At 42.1% G+C, this 14,663-nt stretch overlaps 1 protein-coding gene across 1 annotated transcript in view; it reads left to right on the plus strand.

The window, feature by feature from the left end:
• The window catches only part of LOC310816236 (neural-cadherin), a gene marked incomplete at both ends in the record, with an annotated part of 126,309 nt that overhangs the window by 83,593 nt on the left and 28,053 nt on the right, over positions 1-14,663 (plus strand). Inside the window, 2 exons of the mRNA XM_083686310.1 lie at positions 2,867-3,093; positions 7,940-8,217. Of these exons, the coding sequence (XP_083542436.1) occupies positions 2,867-3,093; positions 7,940-8,217 (505 nt within the window). The remainder of the gene's footprint in view (positions 1-2,866; positions 3,094-7,939; positions 8,218-14,663) is intronic.

Genomic DNA, 14,663 nt, shown 5'->3' on the forward strand with positions numbered 1-14,663 from the left:
ATTTGTGGGAGAAGTTGATTGAAAGGTGAAATATGTATTAAAGAGTGAGTCTTGAAACGCCTACACCAGGTCACACAAGTTACAGACTGTAACACACACACACACACACACACACACACACACACACCACTTCAAAGTTTCCTTTGCTGGCTGTGAGATTACAAAAATAAAATAGAACGTAAAATAGTTAATCTCTCTATCCCCCATTCCCTCCCTAAGGGATGGCCACATCATCCGTTTGCATCTCTCTGAGGTCCTGCTTTATGGGATCAATAAAAAGTGAAATTGGGAAAATATCTCCAGTCCACCACCGGGATTAATACTGCAATCCCTGAGTATCTCTCAAGATCCTATTGACTGGAACTGAGTCCCTTCTGCCACCATTCGTCTCTGTCTGCTGACCCGCATGTGTGTGTGTGTGTGTGCGCGCGCGTTTGTGTTTGTGCCCTCTAATGCTCATGGGTAGGAGAAACGCGACGTGACTTTGCTTTGGATCAAAGCCAGGTGTAAAGCTGTCCCTCCATGTTAGGAGAGAGCCTGTCTCTCACAGCCCTGTGGATAGGAGCTGACAGATGTTTGTACTAGTAGCTCTTCTTCCCTGAACCCCATTTCCATTGTCTTAATACCAATAGAGGAATCCTCTTTCCCCTGTTCTCATGGCATTATTTAATCACACTGACTGACAGTCCTCTGGTCCTAATGATCCCCCAATTGACACTACTCAGGTGCACCTGAGCAGTGTCTGCCTTAGCTAATCCCTATGCTGAAGGCAGGCTTTAGCGAAGAGCCAAAGAAGAGGAGAGCACACACACAAACACACACTTTCTGTCACACACTCATTCACACGCACTTAACTTTCACACTCTTGTATGCTCACTCAATGATAAAATGCACACACTCATTCAGCACATGGGACTATCGGAGCGTTCTCCCATAGCACTCAATCATGTCAATGATATCATTAAAAAGGGATGAAATCTCTTTCCCTTCCCTTCACTCTCCTGTGTACTGAAGAGTATCGATTGGATCCACCGGGGGACCGTGTCTCTCTCAGACAGGACTCAGGGGAGAGAGGGCTGAGCTGGGGGAGGCTTGCCTAAAGCCCTGACCCCCTGCTCCAACCTTTCTCCTAGAGGGAAACACACTCCACTTCCCTAATCCCAGGCTGGAAGGTGTCTGGCCCAATTAGAGGTGTCCTTGACTCGGGGGGGCGAGACGGTTTCAGCTCAGGAGCTCTCTCACCTTGAGGGGGAAGGCTGCTGCATCTCACACTTGCGTGTGTGCGCGCGTGTGTGCGTGCATGAGTGCGTGTGTGCGTAACTAAGTGTGTGTGTGTGAGGGGCAGTCGCTCTGAGGCAGGGAGAACGGGCGGCTGACAGAACTTGTCTGGTCAAGGCTGGGGGACATGGCTCTAGCATGGATCTAATTTTATACAAAAGGAGCTGTTCCAGAGACAGCAGTAGACTCTGTGAGGGTGTACACAGATTTTTTTATATTTAGGATTTCCGCAGTATCACAGCTACCATACTTCCATTTAATAAGTGCACCAATCAGACATGGAGCTTACAGTGCCTTCAGAAAGTATTCAGACCCCTTCACCTTTTCCACATTTTGTTGTGTTATAGACTTAATTTAAAATGGATTATATTAAAATAATTTGCTATCAATCCACGCACAATACCCCAGAATGACAAAGCGAAAACAGGTTTTTAGAAATTTCTGTAAATGTATTAACATTGAAATACAGAAATACTTCATGTAAATAAGTATTCAGACCCTTTGCTATGACACTCTTAAAATGAGCTAAAATGCAAAAATGTCATCAACAAATCACTTGAATTGAGTCCATCTTAATGCAAGGATAATAGTTCATGTAATTTTGGAATTAATATCTTTGTTTTTATATACGTAGGAATCAATTACACACTGTGTAGTTTAGGATGTCACTACCAACTCAGCAAATGTTATAATTTTCTCTTGATCCTGACAAACTCCCCAGTCCCTGCCAGTGACAAACATACCTGTAACTTGATACAGCTACCACTATTCTTCAAATGAGGGATGGTTGGAAACTGCATTGCATGTGCTGGATTTGCTTTATCACTTGAATTCATTGTTGCAAACACAATTATGCATATGAGAGAGATTATTTTCCATTAAGGGATTTTTTTTGGCCACTTCGTTATAGACCAATTTTGTAGAGTCACCGAGATGATGTCCCATCATCGATTTTTGTAAGTCTCCCCAGGCCTCAGGGTCGCATTCCTGAGCAGTTTTGTTCTTCTCCATTTGCTCAGTTTGTAATGACAACCTGATCCACACAGTGTGTAATTGATTCCTAGGCAAATCAGAGACCCTATAAAAACAAAGATATTAATTCCAAAATTACATTAACTATTATCCTTGCATTAAGATGGATTCAATTCAACGTATTGAGTGATTTGTTGGTGACATTTTTGCATTTTAGAGTATCATAGCAAAGGGTCTGAATACTTATGTACATGAGGTATTTCTGTATTTAGATTTTAATAGATTTACAGACATTTCTAAAAACCTGTTTTCGCTTTGTCATTCTGGGGTGTGTGGATTGATGGCAAATTCTTTTAATTCAATTTAATTAGTCCATTTTAAATTGATTGTCTATAACACAACAACATGTGGAAAAAGTGAAGGGGTCTGAATACTTTCCGAAGGCACTGTATATCTTATTATTTTGTATTGCCTGCATTGTTTTCCTTCACATTTTTGAAAGTTGGACATACATCTCTCCTATGCCTCTTACAATGAAAGACAAAAGGTTAAGAGACATTAAGGTGGCTGCTGTTCTGAACTTGCACATGTGTGTGTGTGTGTGTGTGTGTTGCAGATATCACAGCTAAGGAGTTTATCGATCGGCGTGGCAATGCGAGGAGCCGCTATGAGCTGCTTGTGAACTTCCTGTCTGAGATGCTGACCGTGGGTGTGGATGAAATCAACGTCTTTAGCCTGATGGATGTACGAGAGAGGACACTGGACGTGCGCTTTTCCGTGCACAGTGTTCCCTTCATGAGACCCGAGAAACTACACGGGTACCTCGCTGCTCACAAACAAAAGGTATTTTTTGACCCCCATTTGGCCCAACTGTTTTTCCTTTTTTTAACCATTAGATAATCCAACCCCAAACCGACCCCTCTTAAAATAAACAAGCAGGATTATCAAAGGAGGCATTTCAAGTCCAGTTTTGGGGAATGCAATCATTTTTAATATCAACCAGAAAGGAAGGGATTTATATGGGAAAAATAGACTGACACTATGTATTCATATGATGAAAGTATCAACTTATCCAATTTCACTTGACAAGTGAATAAACCTGGGGTACATGTTTTTCGTGGTATTTTCACTAGACCCTGGTCGCTATGGCTGGAGGTAGCACTGCAATATCAATAACAGTTTAGAAGATCTAAAGGAATTGATTGTATAATAATTGTATGTACTACTGTATTTGTATCATTGGACAATAAATGTCATTCCCTGGATGCAGTCTTATAAAGAGAGAAGGAGAGAGAGAGAGTGTGTGTGTGAGAGAAAGAGAGAGAGAGAGAAAGAGAGTGGGAACAGTCAAAAAGAGAGAGAGTGTGAATAAAGAGAGGTGTTCAGGTGTGATTTGTGGCTAGTCCCTGCCTTTTCATCTGGATTCGGCGCACCCCTCTGAGAAGACATTGATCAGGATGGGATGTGAAGCGTGGCGAGAGAGGATGAGCGCAAGTCAGGGAGATACGGGGAGGGGGGGTTGGGGGGGGCGACAGCGGTTATTAATGTTTGCAATTCCCCAGTAATACTCGGAAATATGAGATGACATTTTATTTTCTTCCTCTTTCTCCTCTTGTCCTCGGCAATGGAAGGTTTCCCTGACTGGTTTAGCATTTCAATTGTCAGCATGTCCTAGAGAGTTTAAAGGAAAAACATATTGGTTTGTTGCGATGAAATTCAATGATATGAAGAGCAAGTGCTCTTGTTTGTTGTTTTAGTGGCCTCAGATAAAGGATTCCATGTTGGATTTTTGAGAAGTGGAAAAGGTTGCACTTTGTGTGGTAGATCATGATGACTGCCAGGCCTTTTGTTGCTAGACAATAGAACTTGCTTCTGTGATACTATACTGGGCATATTATACATTCCAGCAAGAATCGTACGCCACTTACACTGAAATATCCATAGCCCAAATAATTGGTTCATATGCATTGAAGATATTAAACATGAATATATCAACAAATATACATCCAGTACGTTTTCCATATATATCATATGTTCACAATGTATTGTACAATTGCACAATGTATCATATGATTACTGTGCATTTCATCTCCTACATGGTTCTTATTTATTTTTTATTTTTGTCAAAACTAACTTTTCCCTCACTTCTATTCAGTGGGTAGGGATGTTGTGATAGAACATACAATACCTATACTTTCCTCACATCCATGTTAATATGTACAGCTAATGTAGTACGTATGTCTGTTGGTGCTGTCTGTGGAGTGCTCTCCATCTCTGGCTTTCAACGCTAACCCTAACCCTAAGTCCTATGATAATCAGAAAAATAACTTGATATGAATCACTTGGATTACTGGCCCTGCTATGATGGTCTCTTTGTCTTGCCGTTGCCCCAGGTGACCTCAGTGGTGCTCTGTGTTCTGAAACCAGACATCGAGCACTATGCAGTCTGATTGGCTCACTGGGTGAGAGCTATTGTGTCCAAGCCGCACGCACGAGTCATATGAGGCCATCCCCTCCTCCGGAGAAACGCACAGCATTACCACATTACAACAGCATGCTAGCTTTGACTAAACATTCTCTCTTTCTCTTCTCACCATTCTTGCTGTTATTCAGACTACAGTCCTCCGGCACTATCTCTACAGGGCGTCTGACTAAAAATCCACTCTGGTTTGCAAAACGTTTGTCGTTTTAAAGTAAATGATTCAGCCACAGGTCCAACCTGAATATCTTCTCTCCCCGCTCCTCCTCCCTCTCATTTTTGGAGCAAGGATGTCCCACTTTTCCTTTCTCTTCGTACAAGTCCCCGGGGTACCCTTTGCTGCTATGATGCTTTCTCCACAGACTCTGCCCCTGGGAAGGCTGGGTATTGTAGTTGGAACCCCACGGGTGCTTCAAAGGCTGTTTAGATAAAGCTGACAGTACAGTCATGCACAAAAGCCAGTCATAGCTATCCCCTCCCCGAGGTAGTGTGTTATTGTATGAAATTCGTCTTCTGGCTGTAACGGTTTTATCTGGATGTGTGGTCCCCAGGCGTGTGTTTGTCATCGGAACACACACACACACACACACAGACACACACAGACACACACACACACACACACACACACACACATATACACACACACAGACACACACCCCTCTCAGAACCACCTTGTGGTTCACGTTCACACAGTGCGTGTGGAAGGAGCGTCTGCCACTTACGGTACAGGGCTGGAGTGAAGGGGAGAATGGCAGAGGGAGTCAGCGACATCTGTTAATAAACATAATGTATACTTTGACTTCTTACCTAATGATATCAGTGTACATCTAAACCTCCAAATATTATATGCATTGGCATTGTGTCACCTGACCTACACTGCACGATGCAGCACAATATTCTACTACAGATGAATGTATAAATGCATACTGCTTACATACTCCATATTCCCAGAGGCACTCCAACTGAAAGGAATATTCTACTCTACTTACATCTAGCACTACCATTTGTAGTAGTAGTAGACCACAGTTTTTGTTCGTTGATCATATTATTTAAATTAGTAGACCTCTCACACTGTCGACACTAATCGGTCTCTTGGGTTGCCTCGGGCGCGCAATGCTATCACAGAGAAAAACAGAACGTACCTTTTGGATTGGTGCTTTTTGCAATAAAATTTGTTTCAAAAGTGGGTTTATCAAAAAAAGAAAAAAGACAAATTACTCAAGTCACATTGGCGTAACATATCCTTGATTCGAGTGTTTTATGATATCTTTACGGAATTAATGGGCTTCAATGAACAATCTGACCAAAAGCTGCTTCTAAAGATCTTCTTTTTTTTTAAGGTTATTTTTTTGAGTGGGGCAGTCCCACTCTTATGTTTTTTAACTTTATTGGATAGAGACAAGAAGGTAAGGAGGAGAGGGCATGTCACCAGGGCATGGGCATACGTATACACTGTTGGCCATGGTACTGGAACACCCCAGGCCATGCATCTAAAGATCTAAAAAGCTAACTATATGAAATCGAAGTGCAAAACAACTATAAGATGTGAATAGAGTGCAGCATCACTTTAAGGACGTCCTCCCACTCTCTTTATAATTAACCGTACAGAGTGCAATCACATACATACACAAAGATATACTTAGACACTGCACTTAAAGACAGGAGGGAAATTGGAATATTGAAGCTGGTGGAATTGTCTATTGCTTTTGCATAATACATTTGATTATCATGGAAAGCTCTTTAGGTGGTGAACAATTCCATTCCATTGTGCTCCTCTGTGTTTACGTGTATGTACAGCATATGGTATACTGTTTATTTTTATATAGCGTACATATACACCCCCCATATACGTACAGTATGCATATTCTGTAGATTTGCATATACATGCAGTATACATATATATATACACACATATATATATATATATATATATATATATATACATACACACACACACACATGCACACACATACCCGTCTTCATGCTTTAGGCCTTGTCGGTGGCTCTGGACGCAGTGGAGAGAACAAGGATGTTGTAGTAGTTGTGGGAGGTTGTGGGTTTGTTGTAGGAGGAGTGTGTAAGATGGGGAGAGGTCCTGACAGCTGCCCCATCATCACTCTGGGGATAACTGAGACGTGCTGCACTGATGCAGAGCTAGAAGCCACCAAGCTTCTCTAGACATTTGAGGAGTTCTGGGAGAATGTCATTAAGCATTGGGTCACTCCCATGTTTCCCTGCTCCCCGTTCTCCACGTCCTTCTCTTCACGCTCCTGTTTGTTGCTGTGTCCCATTTCTCTACACTTCTTGTGCACTCCCCTGTTGCCTTATGCTGTAGGTTCAATAACTACACCATAACAAAAGAGAATGCACTTTACTTAAAGTATATCTTCAAGTTATTACAACAGGATGGGCAGCACATGTTACATGGTCAGGTTCATGTTCAGCATTCGCATTGCCTTGCGACGTCCGACCGCATGCGTTTTAAAGCCATGTGGGGAAGTGCACAAGTGCACACTTCAGGAGAAGGCTGCAGAAATGGGACGCAGCAGGTCACTGTGCTAGACTTTACCCAGGGAACTCACCTTGGATCTGGCTGTGCTAGAGAGTAAACTGTTATTACATGTTCACTCTAGGACCTTAGCTCCTCTCGGACTCTGCATATATACTCACGTTGGATCTAGGGACTAGTTACAGTCACAGTTTCCATTCTGCCTCAGTGCTATTTGGCCCACTTGGGCAGTATGCATCTAAATAAATGGTGCAGAAAGGTTATACAGCGTATGTGCGTGCGTGTGTACGTGCGTGTACTGTACACGCTCTCGTGTGCGTCTTTTGCGCTCGTGTGTGTGTGTGTGTGTGTGTGTTAAGAGATGTGAACTCTCAATATGCTAATATAATGGCAGGAGTTCCATTTGCATGTATGAGTGTGTGTCCGTATGTTCCTTTTACAGATTGGATCACACAACTCTATAGAGGAGAAAATGTGTTATCTGCCCTCTAAAGGCTTGGGAGAAAGTTAAACCCTGTTTGTAATGAAGACTTGTTCAGTTTGACTCCTATATTCATGATTATCTTTTACCCTCTACTTTTGCTCCCATTTGTCTTTTCATTCCATGTTTTGTCATTCATTTGTCATTCTCATTTTTCTAATTTCTCTCTCTCTCTCTCTCTCTCTCTCTCCCTCTCTCCCTCCCTCTCCCCCCTCCACAGCTCCAGTCCTTCCTACAGGTGAATGTGACCCAGGTCCATGTGGATGAGTGTGCTGACACCGACTGCAGGGGCAGCGGCGGCTGCTCCAACGTGTTGAGCGTCAGGGACTCACCCACTGTGGTGGATTCTGGGAGTATGAGTCTGGTGTCGGTGACGGTGGAGTCATCTGCCGTGTGCAGCTGCTCTGGGAGGGAGCATGTCCACCAGCCCTGCGGCTCCTATCCCAGAAACCCCTGCTTCAACGGTGGTGTGTGTGTGGACACTCAGAGCGGATACAGGTGAGCAGAGTTTGTTTCGGGCAAGGGTTTCAGTTCACACAGGAGAGGTGAAGAGAGTTTACACGATCACAGTTTAAAGGAGTTATCACTTCAAAGGCTCAATGAACCCTCCATAAGGCTTACATCCCCAAATTTGCACTGTACCCTTTATAAGGTCTGCATTATGTAGACCTTATAAAGAGTTTTTCCTTATAAAGAGTTTTAACCTTCATGGCCTATAATATGTGTAAAATGGGACTGTTTTAACTATGTTTATAGTTAGAATATAATATTTAATATATGTATATACAGTATATATATATGAAATGTATGTTCCATAAGAGTGAATTAAGGTAAAGGAGTATGAACAAAACAGTCCCCTTGCACTTTGACATTTATCAGACACTAGAGTAAGTAAGGATGGCTCAGATAGTTGTTTGGTTGGTAGTGTGTGTTATGTGTGTGTTATGTGTTTGTGTGTGTGTGTGTGTGTGTGTGTGCGCGAGAGAGAGAGAGTGAGAGAGAGAGTGAGAGAGCTTCTCCACATAGAAAACAAATCAATAAGTAAACTAATACTTCAAATCTCACTGGAGTGATGAAACACGTTGAAACTGTTTGCCCAGAAACAGGCGGGTGAGTAAGTAGTAGTTACAGCCACTGCCGCAACACACACATCAAACAAACACTGTCTTTGTGGAGAATGATATATCAAGTGGAGTTTTCAGATGGATCCAAGCCACTCTTTGTGAGGCTAATCGTCTCACCTTTGAGAGTTTTACACAAATATGAGGTGCAAACTGCAGAAGCTTTTCTCTGCCTTTTTTCCAATTATCCCAAGCCAACACGGGGGGGGGGGGGGGGGGGGATCGATTTTTCCTGGATGAATAGCAATACTAAACTAGAGAGAGAGAGGCAGGCAACGACTAACACTCCACTTAACACACCCGAGGCAAGAGTAATTTGGTGAAGAGGAGATGGAGGAGGTGGGGCGTAAGTCGGCGGGGATAGACAACCAGAGAGCAGAGTTGACACCTTTGAACGACCTAATTTACTCATGGCTTTATTATTCTGCTTCATCTCCTAATTGGACACTGTTTACCAATGTCTCTTTCTCTCTCTCTCTCTCTCTCTCTCATTCTCTCTCGCTCTCGCTCCCTCGCAAGGCCTTTGATGTTGCGCTGTCGACCTGAGCGGGGCTCAGTGGTTTAATCCCAACAGTGTTTATTTAGGAGAGAGTTCGGCGATCTGTTAATGTGATATAGCTAGCCTGTTAGCACGTTCTCCTAGTGTCTGCTGCTCCCCTCATCTCCCACACCTCTCCCTGCGTGCTTCAGTGTTATATTGGTTCCCTCATGGTCCCCCTGAATGGAGTTGATATTTTTGCACTGAACGCACAAGCGAGGCGCCGGCTTATAACTAAATGCTTGTGGGACTGTGCTTTTGAGAGGAAGGCTAAATGCTGCCGGTGATGTGGGAAGGGAGGGTTTTCTCTCATCCAGTGATCTTTGTTATTAAAAATGCAAAAGAAAATGAACACATCAAAAAAATATATCAACCTGGTTGCTACCAGGATGTATTTAAAAGGAAAAGGTGCACTTTTTATTCGTGTATAATTTATTGTGTGTCTGTTTAGATTTTTGCTAGCATGTTTTAAAGGAGAACGTGCACTCATATTGCAGATCAAAAACAATCTGATGTGAGATCCAAAAACTCTACATCAGTATTTATCAGTGTTTTGCCTCTTATTTCATTAAAAATACATTTAACAAATTTGAACAAATGCACACAGAAATAAACTGCTTCACTCTTGACTGCATAGTCACACACACACAGACACAGACACAGACACAGACACACATTCACGCACACACACACACTTTTTAGTGAAGTGTTGGTCATCTTTCCTCCTGGGGGGTTGACACTCACTCATGCACATATGCTCACACAGACGGCCACACAGTCACTCAGATGATACTTGAGAGCATGACGGCAGATCCTACTGTAACAGTTGAGGTTGATTACTCACACACACACACACTCACACACACACGTGCACGCACATCAAAAGTCTCTTGTTTAAAAGGATTCCTCCATATTCAATCGCAATCTGCCACTGCTGTTTTGATGTTCATTTTATAAAGGACTGCTGTGCATATGGACGTCCCTGAAAGACACCTTGCCTCACGTTTGAACATATGTCCAAATACTCTTCATGGAATTCTCCAGCAAGCATCCTTTCGAAAAAAGAAAGTACATTTTCTCCTCTGCTGTTTAATTAAAAGAAGAAAGTAAACCCAGGATTTGTGGCTGGTTGGACGTACTAAGCGTGTAATGTGCCTCGCCGCTGGTCCGTACCAGAATGCTGTATGCAGCCAACCCACAGTTAATCTTAACTTTCTCTGTGGCAGACACATATTGGTTTTTTACACTTGAGCTCACATTGCCAGGCTGGCCCAAACACACTCCAGAAGTTGTTGATGTCTCTGAGGAGACTTCCTGTTGCAAATAAGTTGTCCTTGCAGACCACTCACATTATGCACATTACAGCCCGGAATAACTGGGGGTAATAGCATGGTAATAACTATCATAATTACCAGTCACAAGTAAGACAATGACCTTGTTATTACAAGGTAAGGCGGACTGTAGTTTCAACTTAATTATTTTCCATGCTTGTTTCCTTATTATTGTTACCACATTGTTCTTGATTCATTGATGAGCACAAATGTAATTAGATTTATAACCAAGAAACAGAGAAGGAAATTGCTATATTACCTGTTTCCATTTTGTTCTACCCTTGTATCCCATATTGACCTGACAAGTAAGACCATGTTTACCATGGTTAGACCCTCAATCAATAATCAATAAGCAGTCATACCCTAGACTGTATTACACACATGGTCAGGTAATACAGTCATACCTATTAGTATGCATGCATCATACATACTCAACACAGCATACGCTATCCAGTGGGTCTGATAAATAAACCTACATGAAGGGTTTATGACTCCTTACACTTTATGTAAATGTACATTTTCCCTTATTAACGCATTGGGACTTTGACACTAGTAATAATAAGCTGCCCATGAGATAATGTTTCTCTATAATGCAATCATTAAATCTAGCACCCCGACTTGCAATCTCAATGTCGTTGGTTCTAATTGTGGTGGGGATTTCTTTTCTTTCTTTTTTTTGCTAATTCTTGGTGGGACTGTTTTTTTTGTGTTTGCTAATGCCTCATTCTGTCTAAACGCCACGCAAATCCTAATTCACATACCTAACCCTAACCACTGTAAATGAATGCCTAATACTGCATACGCAAGTCGTATTTGTAGCTTTAGATACAGACTGGGTTGTTAGATTTCATACTAAATGTGTGTTCTGCTGTTTGTATGGATAAAAGGCCTATAATCACTTTTTGTGTGACGATCAATGTTATATTCAGACCAATTGCACTCATACTGTAGATTATTAAAACATTTCCTTGGTCAATGTACTATGCTGTATGTGTTTGGGAGTGGGTGACATCTTTCAGAGGACTGAGGACTAGGGGGCCAAGGCCTGCTTCTGAAAGCTTGGGTGAAATCATACATAGCTTTGAGAGAGAGAGAGAGAGAGAGAGAGAGAGAGAGAGAGAGAGAGAGAGAGAGAGAGAGAGAGAGAGAGAGAGAGAGAGAGAGAGAGAGAGAGAGAGAGAGAGAGAGAGAGAGAGAGAGAGAGAGAGAGAGAGAGAGAGAGAGAGAGAGAGAGAGAGAGAGAGAGAGAGAGAGAGAGAGAGAGAGAGAGAGAGAGAGAGAGACTTCTACTCTTCTACACTTCTACATCACTAGGCTTTGAGAACAGAGGCGCATTGATAGATAGAGACCCCCCCGCCCCCGGCAACCGCTGAGAGATTGCAGTTGAGATTTAAGGAACAACATGTGGATAATCATGGCAGCAGGATTAATAGTGGGATTTGAAAATGGAGGACAAACACGTAGATTACTTGAGCCCACTCGAAAGCTAACAAATAACATTTCCCATGTGCACAAGCAAAGGACTGGAAATGAGCAATGGTAAAAAAAAAAGCTTGAGTAAGAGGATTTAGTTGAGTCCATCATGGCTCAAATCATGTCGCTGATTGTTTTGTCCTGATGGGATGAATCGGTTTGATTATTCTGTGAGGAAGAATATGTTTAATCTATTGTTCTCTAGTCCCTTCTTTCTGTAGTCATCTCTCCTTCACCCCATAGTATTGCGCTCTCTCTCTCTCTCGCTCTCGCTCTCGCTATCTCTCTCTCTCCCTCTGTGAGACATATTGATACCTCTGATGTGGGAAGGGGGGCTGTCAGTGGATGTCTTTTTGTTTTGTTTTGTGTTCTAGTGATGGTGTGTGACAGTATGTGGAAGTCTGTGTGTGTCATCTAGGCTACTGGTTAAATAGTGTGACTGCTGTTGGATTCTATGCTTTTCACTCGCACTAACCACGGGGAGGGGGGGTTATTGTCGGAATCGGGACAAATAGCAAAAATGTAAAATTCACCTTACTCCATCTCACATTACATTTGCAATCACTTTGTGTGGTGGTGCACGTTGACATAGGCTCCTGCTAGATTGTAGAGCAGGTTTTGATGAGATGGGATTGACATACTGACAAATATACTAAAAATATTGTGCTTGCTCTAAAAAACGTGAGGCAACTATTTGCATCAGCTTATTACTTACAAATCTGAGTTTTATGTATGATATACTTAGCTTTTAGTGTAAAACCTACTTAATTTTAGCCGTTCCAGAGTCACTATTGTAAATTGGAACTATTTAATTTTTCTAGTCCAGAACAGCACTTCTTTTGATTAACTTAACTTAATTAACTTAATGTCTTTTTTTATATACATCCTACTGAAGAAGCTGATAACTCTCTTTTGTAAATATTACTCTGTTACTCTATTACAGAGTTCAATACAGAACCTAAAAGGGTTCATCAAAGGGTGCGCCTCAATAGAATTAAACAGTGTACCACAAATGTCCTCTAAGAGGAAGAACCTTTATTGGCAGTAGTAATTATGAGTTGCAGAGCCGGACCTTTTAGAGTTATAAACGCCAATGGGTGCCGGTCCAACCACCCTAACAAAACACTTGCATGAACATAAGCTCAGACGTAATACACTTATAATCAAACAAGAACCAACATCACAGGTACAGGTGAGATAATGCAACAGAAAGAACAGAAGTTAACAATTACCCACAATGCCCTTACAACAGAAGGAAGCATATTTGCAAATTTGCTAGGGAATTATGGGTAAGTGTGAATTTCTGTTCTTTGTGGCGCATTATCTCACTAACCAATGGCTGTGATGTTGGTTCTTATTTGATTCTAACTGTATTAATGTAGATCTGCACTCGTACATTAATGCATATGTGTTTTTGTTGGGGTGGTATTTGGTTTGATATGACAGAACTTGTACAGGTCATGAGAGTTTCAGTTAAATAAATGCATAAATGTAAGTAAATATAATGTAATATGTTTTAGTAGATGCATATACTCAAACAAATATGTTGAGATGCAGCTGGCTAAGTTGGATATTTATTTCTGAATATGATGTCTCTGATGGTATGTGTGTATAAACCCATGGATATACACATCCTCATCTCCCATGTGTGAGTGGTTAAACCAAACCATAGCCTAAGTCTGTAACCAAACCCAGATATCACCTCTCAGACATTCTCACTTGCCATTATACGCTGAGATGACCCTTGCGCGTACCAGCACCTCATCTTCTCTCCACCCTGTGTGTTTTATACCACAGCTTTTGATTATGACGTGTTGTTATTAGAAGGAGCCAGTGATTGTGTTAGTGGTAGCGTGGCGGAGTACTATTTGCAGTCTTACTTCATTTCCATGTCTGGCAGGTGTTCATGGCGCAGTCATCATTTTGACCGTCTCTCAAGCCTTCCTTTTAAATCTGGGATCAGAGCAGAGACTGGGAAGTTGGAAAGAGTAAAATATAAGACAGTTTCGATGTGACGGGAAGCTCTAGATGCTATGGATATGCTGAGGAAATAGCAGGAGCTTTGACAAAGCGAACTAAAGAAAGCCTTGCATGACTGAATTACCTTAATTAGCTGGCATTGCAACAGGTGGATACAATGGGACTGTGTATGTGGGTGTGGGTGCGTGCGTGAGGGTGTGTGTGTGCATGTGCGTGACTTATGGTGCCAATGCTGCCAGAATTACCTTTATTGGCAGCAGGCATGCAACAGGTGGATACAGTGGGATTGTGTGTGTGTGTGTGTGTGTGTGTGTGTGTGTGTCTGTGTGTGTGTGTGTGTGTGTGTGTGTGTGTGTGTGTCATATTTATGGCGCCAATGCTGCCAAAATCAGTGAGGGGGTAGATAGGTTTGCTTAGGGAGTGTGTGTGCGTCTGGCATGCATGTGTTTCCAAGCATGCATTTGAAAGAGATAATGAGTGTGAGAATAAAGGAGGATGGGA

This window comes from Argentina silus, assembly GCF_951799395.1.
Source record: "Argentina silus genome assembly, chromosome: 2".
Lineage (NCBI taxonomy): Eukaryota > Metazoa > Chordata > Actinopteri > Argentiniformes > Argentinidae > Argentina > Argentina silus.